Below are 14495 nucleotides of genomic sequence, written 5' to 3' on the forward strand. Positions count from 1 at the left end.
ATCATGCTTGCGGCTGATCCCAGCTTACCACCGGTTGCTATTGCTCTGTGGGGAGTGGAGCGGCTCCCTCGTGTCAATGGGACGGGACTTTTCCTTGTATCTGGATCTTCCAAGTAGGTATGTAGGTATCTACCGCACCATTCATACCGAACGCAGTCACGGTGAAGGGAATCAACCACCGGGGTTTCCGGCAAAACCCTCCATATTGAGAAAACGTGTTGCGTTTGGGATGTGATTCCTTCTCGATAAGCATCCCTCCTAACCAACACCATGTCGACTTGGCTCGGATGGGAAAAGGTGTGTGTACTGGAGAGCATCTGTCTCTGGGCAGAGAGCGAGGTGAGATCCATTAAGAGATGCGAAATGCTACAGGATACCTCCCACCTAGCTACTTCTCCGAATAGGGAAGGTGCTGTGCAAACTGTGCAACGGATGATGATGGTTCACGGGTTATGCCTGCCGTGTATGCTTTTGGAGAATGGAAGAGTGACAGACCATGTATGCATGTCTAGTAGTGGTGGCGATAGCTCATTGGCCTACGTCGTACGTAGGCAACCGGTCCCGAATAGGATCCAACCAAAAATCGAAATCAGGACCAAGCAAGGCAAAGGATGTCCGGACGGGCGGGTAGGACGGGAAGGATATGGATGGATGAGGATGAGCAAAGCGTTCCAACAAAAGAGTGGGTGATGGGATGCTGACAGGCATGGATGAAACGGGAAGATCGAATAGGAGCCCAGCAAACAACATGAGTTCAATAATAGGAGCGGGTGGTAGAGACAATGCAGCGCAGAGGCGGGATGATGAGGATGGACTACAATGTAAGTACAGTAAGAGACGGGGAACGGGGGGAAACATCGACATGCTCGCATGCAATCGCCAAATGCCAACCAAAGTAGACGTGTGTCAGATGTCAACCGCTTGGGTTGGTTTTGCGGGGAAGGAGCAGGTACATTGAGCCGCAGCGCTACCTCTCCCACTACATGACCATTCAGGTACATGCGATGCTGCACCTAGCAGTACATTGCGTCGGTCTAACAGACATTGGAGGTCTTGCATAACGTTGATTGTATTGATGATTTTGGGATAGATGACTTTAGTTTTGTGCTTGTTTCCACAGTCTGTGAGGAGAGACAAGTGACGGGATATCTCTCCCAACATAACACGCAGGACAACCCAGTACGAGTTCAGGAAGTTGCCAAAGAGTCTTGCGCAAAGACACCTGCCAATACAACAGCGATAAGAAGGAGGAAAGAGGGGGTGGGGTTCCAAGCAAGCTGGTAGATAGAGTGGCAGATTGACAATGGAACATTGCAGGTGCGTTTCCCAGCGTTTTGGGACTCCACCTTCTCTCTCCCGGCATCTCTTTCTACGGGCATGTAGTCAGTCACTCTGCCACTCTCGTTCAACGTGAGGTCGCCAGCAGCCACAAGAACGACCGACGGGATTTTGCGCTCAACTGGTCAAGATAAACTTTTTCTGCAGCCCATGCAACCTTGCCAGCATGCCACCCTGCCCAACCCCCAAATGACTCGTCTTCGCATCTGATTAGAGGAAAACTGGTCTGGCCTGCAGCCCATCACAACTCCGGTCCGGCCTTTCTCGTTGCGGTCAAGACGAAGAATTCGAGATTGGACATCAAGGCCCTCTTCCCTCCTCTCTCCTCCCTCCTTCCTCTCCCTCACTGTTCTCCATCCATACTGTGACGGTCAGCTTCCCAGACGGGATGGGCCGTCTTAGAAGGCAAAGGCGTGACGGGCGTAGTTACACCCAGCTATTTGCAATGAAGCCCACTCACACCTCGCTCATTTACACACAGCAGTCGTTCGAGCAACGAATGGTTGTTGCTATGATTAGCTGAGACTGACACTGCGAGTCCTCTACTGTACACCACCAACCCTCATCCTTCCGAGAGGAGGAATAGACAAGGGGTCGTTCTCTCCCCCGCTGAAAGAGAACAGGTCTGACGAACGAGGAGGGGAGGGCATCACGAACGAAGCCAATCCCACGTCAGCGCATCCAGTTATTCATTGCGGGAGCTGCGCATGCCCTGCAAATTAACTTTCGACCCCACGAAAGAAAGCGGTCCAGGGGTCCTGCATCGCTCATATACATGTCCCACTCATTGGCCCAATGTGCCTCACGTATGGGAAAACTCGACGATTAGCCTCTTTCGTGCTGAAGACCGGTGAAGGGGGGTCCATTGCTCTCTCTATCTCTCGGAGTCACTTGCTCTCTTTCTCCAACATGTGTCCGCCAACCCAACGAACTACGAAAAGGCAACCCAAGAACCCGCACCTATGCATGGGCTATGTAGGTCTGTGTGCATGTAGCTACTGCACATCTGCAAGGTGCCAGGCTCTTTTGGGATTCATTGTCCGCACGTGTCCTTTTTGCGCGCTTGACTAATTCCAGAGACAGAAATTGTTTGTGTGTTTGTGTGGAGGTGGGTGTTGGAGGATTTTCGTTTCTGTACATAGACGCGACTGACCGGGGCGGCTCAATCTGCAACCAATTGCGCAGCGCTGGTAATCATTACCCCCGGATTCTCTAACCCGCGAGGTATTCGAGGCGGTGCTGCTGATGGCAGCAGGGTAGGGGCATCCGTCATCCCGTTTCGCTATTTCCCCAATAACTGACGTATGGAGCAGATCGAGGCCGCACCCAAAGGGCTGGGCAAGGACACGCACCTCGATTCCTCAAAATAGCATCGATGGTGTTGGTGCCACGGGTGTGCAACGAGAAACAAGCTGCTTGATACCGCACCCTGAGTGGCTGTTCCAAAGAAACATGATCGGCGGTCGAAGCTTCGCCTCACTGGCTGCTTGTAAGGCCGACTGGGGGGTCGGGTCGACTTCAGCCTCCATGCTCCAATCGTTTGAACGACGTGCCTCATCAAAGTTCAAACTCCTACTGGGTAACCCATGAGAGTCACCCACACCGAATTAAGGCAAGGTAAGGCCTACATACTTAGGTTACTTTGTTTGACAATCTGCCAGTAGTATGATTGGGCGACTTTCCCGCCAACACGGCAGAGCACTCTGGCTCCGACTATGGGCCTGGCAGTGTTATTAGCAGTTGCGCTATATAGCTTGGGTTTAACACAGCCACCGACCAACTGGAAGTAAAGAGATATGTCCATGTTGCCGTCGCGCAACGATCAAGGCAGTTTACACAAGCGAGGTTTGCTCAAGACCCCAAAGCCCCCTTAGAGAGACCAGGAGGTCGACCCGAACCCCCACCCCGAATGTGCGAGATATGGGCGAAGCTAGAGGATGATCACCAAGTGGCATCAGCGGCTGTGGCCGTGATTGGCATCTCACAAAGTCGCTAGGTTAGTCTCGTCGAATGCGCCATTTTGATCGTCTCCCGATATGGAGGAGTATCCAATCACTGGAAAAGGCAAATGAACCATCTCGAGGCAGGAGGGGGCTGGCTCCTGGTTCTTGTACACGTGTATGAGTAACGAGGGCGGCAGTCATCACAGGCAATAGAAGGACGAGAAGTTCCATCAAGTCAAGCCCCAAGCCCTCATCTCAGACCCCTTCCATCATTTCTCTATACACATCCTTGCCCATGTGTGTTATCCAGGACACGGCGGCGGCGGCGACATCAGACATGATTGTGCTACCGCCATTGGTAGCAAGTGTCGAGGGTGGCAAGCACAACCCAGCTTGCCAATGAGGCAGAAAGTCCTACATATGTGATGTCTTTTTGCTTTTTCTTCCCTTCCTTCTGATCGGCATGGGTGTGCAACGGTCTCACCTTTTGGTCCCTCCCTGGTCATTTTCCTGTTGGTCGAGCGCATACAAGACATCACCGTGCTGTACACCAAACGCATGAGGCGTCGCAATCGTGGCACCCTCAGCTCAGCCGCTTCGGTTAGCAGTGGGGTCCTCCCGCATTGAAACGAGAGCCTCTTCCGAGCCGCATCAATTTAACCCAAGTTACACAGCACAGATTGCCTGAAAAGGGGCAACGACGGGCATCGGGTTATGTCAAGTCATCATCTCCAGTTGGAATGGACCACCAACAATCGTTCCTCTTTTTTCTGTCTTCTCCTTGCTACGGAACTCTAATAAGGATGAAACATTGCCAATTTTATAGTAACCAGTCGCGGGCTAGGTATGAAGTATGCCTGTGCTGCTCTTCTTCTTAAGTGAAGGAGATATAGCAAGCCTGGGTTGTTGGTATTAGCGCGGTTTTTATGGGCGTTTAGGTTCTGTCATCTGCTTGAAATTGAGGCACACTGCGCAGTGCGCACGCACGCCAAACGCTCGAGCAGTCCCGACCTGAGGGGATAGATAAGCAAACTCTCAGGCATCAGGCATTGATTTACAAGCGGCGTCAGGGATGCTATCATTGCGGTCCTCAATGTTTGCCCTTTTTGCGCTGGCTGTTGGGCGCAAAGATCTTCTTCTGCCCGCCTAGGCCTTGGGGCGCGCACGCGCGCGGCCAACAACGGTCAATCGCTGCTTCGCCCAACATCAATCGTCTCGTCATTACGATAATCAGCTACCGATTGGAAATGGCATGATGGGGCGCCCGCCGCATGTTTCGTTTCCCATGTTCCCCGACAAGCTTTCGGGAAACCCCTCCCGCCTTTTTCTTTCTTTCTCTCGCTCTCTCTCTCTCCCCAAGAACTGGGCATTTGTAGCTGACCGCCTGCCTCCTAAGCGACCTCTGCATACATCGCGTGCGTACATACCCAAGCCGCCAGGGCACACGCTTCTTCTGGAAAGGGAAATGACATGGGTGTGGTCGGTCTAGGTAATGTCAGACTTTCCTGCCCGGGCAGCCAGCAGCCAGCCAGCAGCCTGTCCCTCCATCAGCTTCCGGCGTCCGAGGCGAATGTCCCTAGGTCCTGTATAACGGGAAGCCCCTTCCAGCTTCCGAAGGGCGCCCCACACCCAGCATCGGAAGCATGGCGCATTCGAGCCGGTGCAGTAGCATTTCTGATCACGCGCATTGTATCCGTATAGTCCGGGTAGAACCACATGCCTAGGTATCCATCACGTATAGTACATGTAAGATTTGTGGCAGTAGCCGTATCTCACCATGTGTGTTCTCACAAAGTGTTGTTGTGAGCGAGAGGGAAACACCTTATGTAGATGCTTACGATCGGATAACACGGAGTATAGTCAGTGATTTGTAAATGCTTTGACTGTACGCTACACATAGATCTTGATACAATTGATAGATAAGTCTGGGAAGAATTAACCGACCCCACCACCCAATCAAGTTGCGCCCCCGCATTAGATGGAGAGAGAGACGAGAGGAAGAAGTTCGATATTGCTCATTTTTGTCCACACACAGGATCTATCTCAGCAGCCTATACATAATTCACATCTTCCAAATAGGAAAGGATCGAAGTACTGCTTAGTCGTGTCGTAAAGCTACTGCCTACTAAAAATGGCCTCATTACCAGCTACTATGAAGGCCGTCGTCTTCGACGGGCCCCACAAGGTTTCCGTGCAGGAGCGGCCGGTTCCTACAAGTAAGTTACAAACATGAGTTTTTCGCCTTTCATATAGGGGCGTTGAGGAACGACGAAGACGGCTGGTTCCGTGGGCGAGGAAAGGAAGCTAATAGGGGTGGTTTCACTATAGTCAAGGATGAACGGGATATCATTGTCAAGGTCCAGAGCACTGCACTATGCGGATCGTGAGTCTCATTATGATGCCCGTTTCGGGTACTAGATGCATCGTACACTTTTTCTGACTACGGGTTGACGACCTGTTCTATAGCGAACTCCATACTTTCCGAGGTCTCCATCCGTCCGCGACGGGGTTCATCATGGGCCACGAGTTCACCGGAGAGGTGGTAGTAGCCGGAAAGAACGTCAGGTCCGTCAAGGTTGGAGATAAAGTTGTGTCACCGTTCACATCGTCCTGGTAAGTGAAGAAAGATATATGACTCATCATGAAGGCTTCCCTCGACCCAGTCCAACGGCCTGCCTATTTCTAGATAGCTGGCTAGTTGGCTAGTTGAGAATGTGTTCTTTCTGACATTGTGGCTAGCGGAGACTGCTTCTTCTGCAATAATGGCGCGACGGGTCGATGCAAAGAGAGCCTTCTGCTCGGATGCGACAAGCTCGATGGAGCCCAGGCCGAGTACGTGCGAGTCCCCACAGCCGACGGGACCGTCATGGTGGCCCCCAAGGAGATTGACGACAAGGCGCTCATTCTGATGGCCGACATTTTCCCCACCGGCTACTTCGGTGCCTCCAACGCCTTCCGCAACCTCGGGCCGGCCCAGAAGCCGTCCGACGTCACGGCCGTCGTCATCGGCTGCGGGCCCGTCGGTCTCTGCGCCATCGTCTCGGCCCTCGAGTACAAACCCAAGCACCTCTTCGCCATCGACAGCGTCGAGAGCCGCCTCGAGCTGGCCAGGTCCCTCGGCGCCGAGCCCCTCAACTTCGCCAAGGACAAGGACGGCATGATGGCCCGGGTCAAGGAGGTCACCGAGGGCCGCGGGGCCGACGTGGTCATCGAGGTGGTGGGACTGAGCCCGGCCATCCGGACTGGCTTCGATCTGTTGCGGCCTTTTGGCTTCCTGAGCTCCATCGGTGTTCACAATGCTGAGGTACAGTATCCCCCCTCGAGACAATGCGATATCTCCTTTCCGGAAATTGTGGCGCTGACCTGGTATATTCGCACGCAGATCCCCTGGACTGGAGAAGAGGCCTACGACAAGAACCTGAAGCTCCAGATGGGCCGCTGCCCCGTCCGCTCGGTCTTCCCCGACGCGCTGAAGGTCCTGGCCAAGAACCAGCACCTGTTTGGGTTCATGTTCGAGAAGATCATGCCTCTGAGCGAGGCGGTGGAGGGGTACGACCTGTTTGACAAGATGAAGGTGCAGAAGGTCATCTTCAAGCCATAAGTGTGGAGCGACCAAAATAGCTCCTTAGGTCGTAAATAGCCAAATGCCGAATGCCAAAAATCGATTCTTGATCAATGATTCCTGATCAGTTCTGACGCGGCTTGACGATGCCGTCGTGCACGAAGTAGTAGACAACGGTGGAATCGTCGTGGACGATGGCCATGAGCAGGCGCTTGCAGCGGCCCTCGGCCAAGGGCTCGGGCAGCTCCAGCGAGTCGAAGACCTCGGCTATTTGCTTGAGGGTGAACTTCTCGTTCAGGTGCAGGGGCAGCACCCATTCCATCTCGGGCGTCTCGTCCACGGTGTAGGTGGCGTGGGTCTTAACCAGCTCGACCTGATCGTCCGGGTGGAGGTACAGACGCCGCGGTGGGAGTCCCGTGATGAGCGGCCGCGGGAGCAGCGTTTTGTTTTCGGGCAGCGATTGTTGCTGTTGTTTATGAGTGTGGGATTCCAGGAGGGTCCAGTCGTGCTGGCTCTCAAGGTTCTCATAAACGGTGCTCGCCAGGTCGGCGAGGTAATCTGGGTGCGCCATGGTGAGGGAACAGCCAGCCGGCTGAAATTTCCTGAAAAGTAGGTTGTGACGACAATTGGAATATTGAGGAGTCCGCAAATGGTTCAGTCCAATGGGGATTCTCGTCGGCTTGGTCGTTTGTTGTATGGTGACACCCGAGGAGGATATTGAAGTTAGTGATCCAGCGCAGGCACGATAAATTGAGGCGGTGTCTGGCTGCAATTCTACAACATTGAAAGGTTGCTGCTTGTTTGGTAGCTGTGTATAGGACCCCACTGAGCGAGACTCTATGTGTGACCTGACATAATTGGTACATGTATTTCTTTAACTTGGAGAATGCATCGCCGAGGGCAAAAACGGAAAATAATATGCGACGACCGTAGAGACCATATGTTCACTTTCCCAATTTCTAATATAGAATCATCAATTTTAATCTCCGAAACTTATAATGGTCAGAATTAGCACCCATGAACACGGCAGCATGGTTGGTGTCAACTGGCATATGATGCTCCACCGAGAGACCCTAGATTTGCCCAGATGCAGCAGCTTCCCCACGATCAGCCCGTGGCTTTTGCGAATCGCAAGCTATCGTCACGCGTGTCGAATTAGAACGCATACATATATAAGCGCCCTGGAAGGCGTAGAAGGATGGCTTGTATAATAGGCCTTTAAAGTAGTTATATGCATTTTATCTCGACACGCACGAGTTGTATTCTGCACTGCGAAAGAGAAACTCGGCCGAAACCAGCTTACATGAATGGGTGAAGGGGTATTCAACTTCAACAGCCTCTTTTCCATCTAAGGTGTATTGTGGCAGGGCAGTGACTACGGAACCCAAGAATTAAAGAAGAAGAAAAAAATTGATTTGAAGCAGCCTCTCGGTATCGAGTGTTTTACCACTCGACCATCTAGCGGTACAACTTCCAATCTGGGTGACACCGGGTACTGAACTCCTCACCTAATGTGGCATATAACGAGATGAACCAAAGCTCGGCAGAATGTATTCGTGGTTGAGGTGATATTCTTTTATGGCGCTCGACCTAGAAACGTTGTTGCGAACCAGGGCCAGCCAGAAGGCAAACATTGGATATTCACGTTGACTAAGCTGATGCTGACGGGACCCGTGTAACCAACGTGCGTGATACCCTTGGATGCGAAAGCGATGTCACCCATGGGAATTGCCATCCCTTTCGGGACGATGCGCAGTTGCTGACGTGGGCTGTTTGCTTGCAGCTTCGTGGCTTCGTGGCTGGTTTCATCAACACATCAGTATGTGATCCAATCTTTCTCGCTACCCGAGCAAATAGGATCAATGATGCAGGTGATGATGACAGCGACTCTGAGCACATATTGCAGTTGGATGTATAAGACGGACCAGGAGACCGCATTGTTTGGTTGTGGCTGCTCGGTAAACCTGCTTTTTTCCGTTCATGCTTTGGGCGGCTCTGTCTTGGTAGTCTTGGAGAGTTCAACGGTGACGTAGCGGGCTGGACCGTTGAGTTGGGTGTGGCACAGAGGGCAAAGAACTCCGTCTCGCAGATCGTCTCATCGTCCAGAGATTCTAGACCACGGGCAGACGGGCCTAGCCAGGGGGCCAATTAAAACAGGCTCCCCCACTTTGCCCTCTTACTCGATGCGCCCAGCAGCCAATTCAGTGGAGGTGCTAGGTAGGCTGAAGGTCTCGATGCACATGGATGTATCATTGTTGACTTTGGTTTTTCCTCCTGTGCATCATCCAGGCGCGGGTGTCACAGTCGGACGGTGACGGAAGCAGGCGTCTTTTATTGCGTTACAAGACTTATTACAGTTCAAATTGCCGATTCATCGTTTGCTCAGGTCTCACTGCTTTTACCTTTCTGGACTCCCCGACAGGAGGGAGCAGGACCGTTTCGTTTCGTTGGAGCACTGCGCGACTGCATCATCTACATGCCAAGCTACTATGCCGGAATTAGATAGCCGTGTTGCCAAGGGTCAAGGGCTAGAAGGAGCGCAATTCGCTTTCGCTCGCTTACCCATAGCAACAGAACCCAGATGCCGCGTGCTGCAATTTGGTTGAAGGGGCGAGAACTGGAAACTGCGCCTGGCCGTGCCGTCAAATCGAGTGCGAAGTGTGCTACGTAGGAGGTAGGTTCCCATCTTGTCATCCTGCCGGTTTCCCACTCCGATCGATTTGATCCTCAACACATACCACCAGGCCTGCTGCTGTTCTTCTGCTTCTTCGTTCCCCGTCTTCCTTGCCTTCTTTTAGTTTGGGTTCTTGATCTTATTCAGCCATATTCCTACTACAACTTTCTAATATTTACTGGACTCGATCCACGAGTACCTTCGATCCGCTCCACCATCCAATTATCCCCCTTTGTCAATTTTGCGGACTGGCTCAACCAAACCCCAGTCTTCATTCGACATAACGACCCAACAATTGCTTTTATTGTTTACGAAGAGAAAAGGAAAATAATTGTATCTTGCAAGGCGACTCTGATATTCTTGAACCGGTGACAGCATTTGCTTTGCGGCCGCTACCTCATAGTAGCGAGTCTGAGGCTGCTTCTCACATCTCTCCCAACACTTCGCCATCCAGACTATGGCCTCGATGGCTTCCAGTGAGACAGAACCTATCAAACGATCTGCGAACAACGATGGCCTAGTCGACGAAACTGTGACGACAGAGATTCGTCGCTCACATTCGACGCACGAGGATGGGGCCAGTCAACCACATCACCAGGCGCAAGAGAGCGTTGGCGCAACGGTCATGAGCGGTGTTGCTAACACAGCCGCCCGCGAGCAAAGATTTGCCAACGGCTACCATTTCCCGCCCAAATACTCCGTGAAGGAGAACATTGTGCAGGGGCTCATCGACTTCTGGGCGTTCTACAACACGGGATTCGGCTTTTTCCTCACCATATACTCATTGAATGTTGTCGCATGGGGTGGTATGCTTTTCCTGCTGCTGTGTAACGCGGCGCCCGCCATGTGTGTTCCGAACTGCAACGACATCGACTCCCCGAGGCGGGTATGGATCGAGACGGACTCCCAAATTCTCAACGCTCTTTTCTGCGTGACGGGCTTCGGACTCGCACCCTGGCGCATACGGGACCTTGTCCTGCTTCTCAAGTACCGTATGGGGAAGAACACGAAAGCTCTCCGGGAATTGGCCGGCGTGCACCGGAACTGGTTCCGACTTGCGGGCTCGGAGAACCTCCCAGCCAACATCGGCCCCAAGAACATCAAGGAAACGATCGAACAGTTCCCCGAGACTAGTGTGCCGTGGCCTCTAGAGACTATCTCCGACCCGCCCCCCACTGGCATCCGCGCACCGCCTTCGAAGATGTGGAAGCTCGATTTCATCATCTGGTTTAACATTGCCAACACGCTCTTACAGGTTGTTCTGTCGACTTTCATGTGGGCGCTGAATAGATATGACCGCCCCAGTTGGTCCACGGGACTGTTTGTCTGTCTGGCTTGCATCGCCGCCGCTACTGCCGGCATCACGATGGGGCTGGAAGGGAAGCACGTCAAGACGATAGAGGGCGTGCCGTTGACTGACCGGGATCGGGAGCGCCTCGCTCGCGACATGGAGCTGGGAATCCCCCACCACAACAATATCAAGGACAAGGATCCTGTCGAGCTGGAAAAGAAGAAGAAGAAAAAGGCCAAGAAGGCAGGCGAGGAGAAGACAGGCTAATTTGCAAGCCACCTAATAAACCCTGATCTGTATACACATGGCAGCGGGATCACACCGAACAAGGGACAAAAATATGAATTATGAGGGACGGTAGACTCTATAGTCATGCTGGCATATTTGAGCAGCAGCTTTAGTGTAATACGAATAAACGAATGTCCTGGTAGCCACAAATGAACCAATACTGCAGAAGTGACGCATTCCACTTCACGATCAGTTACGTAAAACCACATTCTGAATATCTACAAGCCTCATGCAATCAGATGAAGAAACCGTCAATACTATAGATTTGCACTACCCCAGCCAGCCAGCATGTGAGGCCAGGACCCTTACATTGATACGTCGTACATTTGCTCAAAATGGCCTACTGCATTACCCCAGACCCAGCTGATGTGCTAGCGAACGATAGGCAAAAATAGTGCATGCCGGAAAGATCCACAGGTGGTTTATCGGCTGTTCTTACATAAGAGGTACCTGGAGTACATGGCTATCGCACCCAGTAGGGGTCTCGGATGATGAGGCAGTGACGATCAATTGATTGCTTATCAGTCGTCGCATGTCCACCTACCGCCTCACGTGTTCCGAAACAGGCACGCCCCCAATCAGCCGGTGGCTTTCCCATTCCTCCGAACATCATCCCGGAAACATCATCACCAGACTGGTTTGTTCTGTGAAAGGCGAAGCTGTCTGTTAAACCTTTATTTGTCTTTTAATTTGATAGACAGCATACACTTGTTGGTCTCTGTTCAAGACCCGAACATAGAGAGATACGTATGTTACGGGACAGACGTCCTTGATTACCCGCAGCTCTGGTAGCACCCGTCTTCATCAGTGGTATCCGTCGCTGTACTACACCGTTATCAGATCCATCGCCCATCCTGTTCCAATAGATTGATTACATTGCGAAGAGTCAGAGTCGCACCTATACACATATACTACATACACGCACATCGACCGCCACCATGGCGTCCAAAGCCATGGTACCCTTCCTCGTGGGCATGATGCTGCTCACGGGCGTCTGCAACACGCTCTTGACCAAGTACCAGGACAACCAGTGCGTCCGCGACTGCGACGGGCCGAACCCCAAGACCTTCGAGCAGCCCGTCCTGCAAACCGCCCAGATGTTCGTCGGCGAGGCCGGCTGCTGGATCGTCGTGGGCCTCATGGCCCTCTACCGCAAGTACTTCAACAAGCCCACGCCCAACGAGAGCGGATACCGGCCCCTCGACACCAGCGACAATAACGATGCGACGGTTGTCTCCGAAGGCCGCGGCGACGAGGAGGACGCGACATCGGAGAGCACGCTGACCAACAATAACACTAATGGTGCGATTGCTTCTTCGGCGGCCAAGAAGCCGCGCCGGGACACACTCGCCGGCATCCGGATCCTCCTTCTGGCGCTTCCGGCCCTGATCGATATCTGCGGCACCACGCTCATGAACGGTGGTCTCCTGATGGTCGCTGCTAGTATCTACCAGATGACGCGCGGGGCCCTGGTTCTGTTCGTCGGGCTCTTCAGCGTCGTCTTCCTGCGCCGCCACCTGTACGCCTTCCAATGGGTCTCGCTCGTGGGCGTCGTCCTGGGCGTTGCCATCGTCGGTCTCGCCGGCGCCATCAGCCCCGATACCCATGTTGAGCCCGGTGCCGGAGCCGACTCCATCGTCACGGGCCTGACCAAGCGACTGGCCTCGGCCACCATGAAAGACGGCGAGGAGGCGATGCCCGAGGCGGTGCGCGTCGTCATCGGCGTTCTGCTCATTGCGGGCGCGCAGATCTTCACGGCCACGCAATTCGTCCTGGAGGAGTGGATCTTGGAGCGCTCGGCCATCGACCCCATCAACGTTGTCGGCTGGGAGGGCTCGTTCGGCCTCATCGCGACTCTCATCATCATGCTCGTCATGCACTTCGCTGTGGGCCAGACCGAAGCCGGCAGGTACGGCATGTTCGACATGGTCGAAGGTCTGAACCAGATGTTTGAGCACAAGGCCGTCCTCATCTCCAGTTTGCTGATCATGATCAGCATCGGGTAAGTCCATTTGCCTTCCCTCGTATTAATCCCCCGACTCTCGGCGCTAACCATACTCTTTGCTGTAGTGGTTTCAACTTCTTCGGACTCTCTGTCACGCGCAGTGTGAGCGCTACTTCGCGGTCCACCATCGACACCTGCCGTACGCTGTTCATCTGGATCGTCTCGCTGGGTCTTGGTTGGGAGACCTTCAAGTGGCTTCAGGTCCTTGGCTTTGCCCTGTTGGTCTACTTTACCTTCCTCTTCAACGGCATTGTGCAGCCTCCCTTCAAGTTCCTCAAGGTGGACGAAGGCGAGATCGAGGAGCTGCTGCCCGAGGAGCCTATCGAGCACAACTAGTGCCATGCTTGTCGGGCTGCCTTTGGTCATAAGCCAATGTTGTGAAATTGCGATAGAGCAGGGCGTGATTCACCCTTAAGAGTGTTGATATTGCTTTTCTGTTTTTTCCATGGCATACTGCTCGTCGAAGAGCGAGCGAGCTGTGCCTATACATTCATTCGTTTATTGGAAGTACTACTAGTAGTACTACAAGGCTGGGTTGGAGTCATCGTTGGGTTGTATTTTTGAGGTTCTTTTATTGCCTACCACGGATGGAGGCTCTCTGGGTTATTTGCATATCTTCCAGGCGTTTCGAGGAGTTCAGCTCAGATGGGTAGGGGCGGATACGGAATCGGATAGGTGGTTGGTTGCGTATGTTCGTTTCTTGTGTCGCTCGGCACCTATTACTAGAGGCTCAAGCACCAATAGCTTGCTTTGGTTGTATCGAAAGAGTGTATAAAGAAAGATACTACTACCTGATTACTTGCTTGCTTGCTATCATCTGTATTGCCCTGATATAGCCCGCAGTGGGGTTGAACGTGAACATCATTAAAGCAAGAGAAGAAGAGAGGCAATGTGTGTATGTAAAATGGAAAGGGTGCTCAGAGAAGGGGGCAGGAACAGAAAGAAGATGCTTGAGTGTGTGTGCTGTGTTCATGTTTGTGTACGTGTATGCAAAGCCCCGTCGTCAGTGTGCAAGTCATACCAACTTCAGTATCACTGGATCGACTTCTCCGGGCTCTCCTGAGAGGGTCAGCCCACCAACAGCCGTGCCAGAGGGCAAAAACCACGCTCCAGTTCCTTGTAATTCTGCGTAACACACTAATATTCCAACTATGCAACATAAAGTAGCAAAAATTTCTGCAGGACATGTATATGTCTATGCATGCAGCAGTCTCAGTGACATTGAAGTAGGGCCGGCCGGCCGGCAGGGCGGGCTGGAAGTAGAAGACGGGCTTGATGTTGAGCAGGTAACCGAGGAAGCCCTGCTCGTACGACTTGAAGGTGTCGGGCACACTCGTGGGTTTTCTTATTGATGGCGGCTCTGGAGTTACGATTCGTGGAATATATTGGCTTCC

General features: G+C 52.8%; 4 protein-coding genes across 4 annotated transcripts; 3 read left to right on the forward strand and 1 right to left on the reverse strand.

Annotated features, from left to right (window-relative positions):
- Positions 1 to 5412: 5412 nt before the first annotated feature.
- On the forward strand, positions 5413 to 6882 carry PG985_010018 (dehydrogenase-like protein; the record flags this gene model as incomplete). Its single annotated transcript, XM_066829786.1, has 4 exons — positions 5413 to 5497; positions 5610 to 5664; positions 5748 to 5894; positions 6021 to 6882. The coding sequence occupies 4 exons, from the start codon at positions 5413 to 5415 to the stop codon at positions 6880 to 6882; spliced, it is 1149 nt and encodes a 382-aa protein (XP_066682176.1).
- Positions 6883 to 6967: 85 nt separating this feature from the next.
- PG985_010019 (tRNA-splicing endonuclease subunit tsp-2) lies at positions 6968 to 7414 on the reverse strand (the record flags this gene model as incomplete). Its single annotated transcript, XM_066829787.1, has 1 exon — positions 6968 to 7414. One exon carries the CDS (start codon positions 7412 to 7414, stop codon positions 6968 to 6970), a length of 447 nt encoding a protein of 148 aa, XP_066682177.1.
- A 2569-nt stretch (positions 7415 to 9983) lies between these two features.
- PG985_010020 (uncharacterized protein) lies at positions 9984 to 11075 on the forward strand (the record flags this gene model as incomplete). Its single annotated transcript, XM_066829788.1, has 1 exon — positions 9984 to 11075. One exon carries the CDS (start codon positions 9984 to 9986, stop codon positions 11073 to 11075), a length of 1092 nt encoding a protein of 363 aa, XP_066682178.1.
- A 959-nt stretch (positions 11076 to 12034) lies between these two features.
- On the forward strand, positions 12035 to 13437 carry PG985_010021 (uncharacterized protein; the record flags this gene model as incomplete). The annotated part of the gene is made up of 2 exons (XM_066829789.1): positions 12035 to 13098; positions 13167 to 13437. 2 exons carry the CDS (start codon positions 12035 to 12037, stop codon positions 13435 to 13437), a joined length of 1335 nt encoding a protein of 444 aa, XP_066682179.1.
- Positions 13438 to 14495: the final 1058 nt, after the last annotated feature.

This window comes from Apiospora marii (genome assembly GCF_038362585.1).
Source record: "Apiospora marii strain CBS 49790 chromosome Unknown utg000006l_segment0_segment0, whole genome shotgun sequence".
NCBI classification, from domain to species: Eukaryota; Fungi; Ascomycota; class Sordariomycetes; order Amphisphaeriales; family Apiosporaceae; genus Apiospora; species Apiospora marii.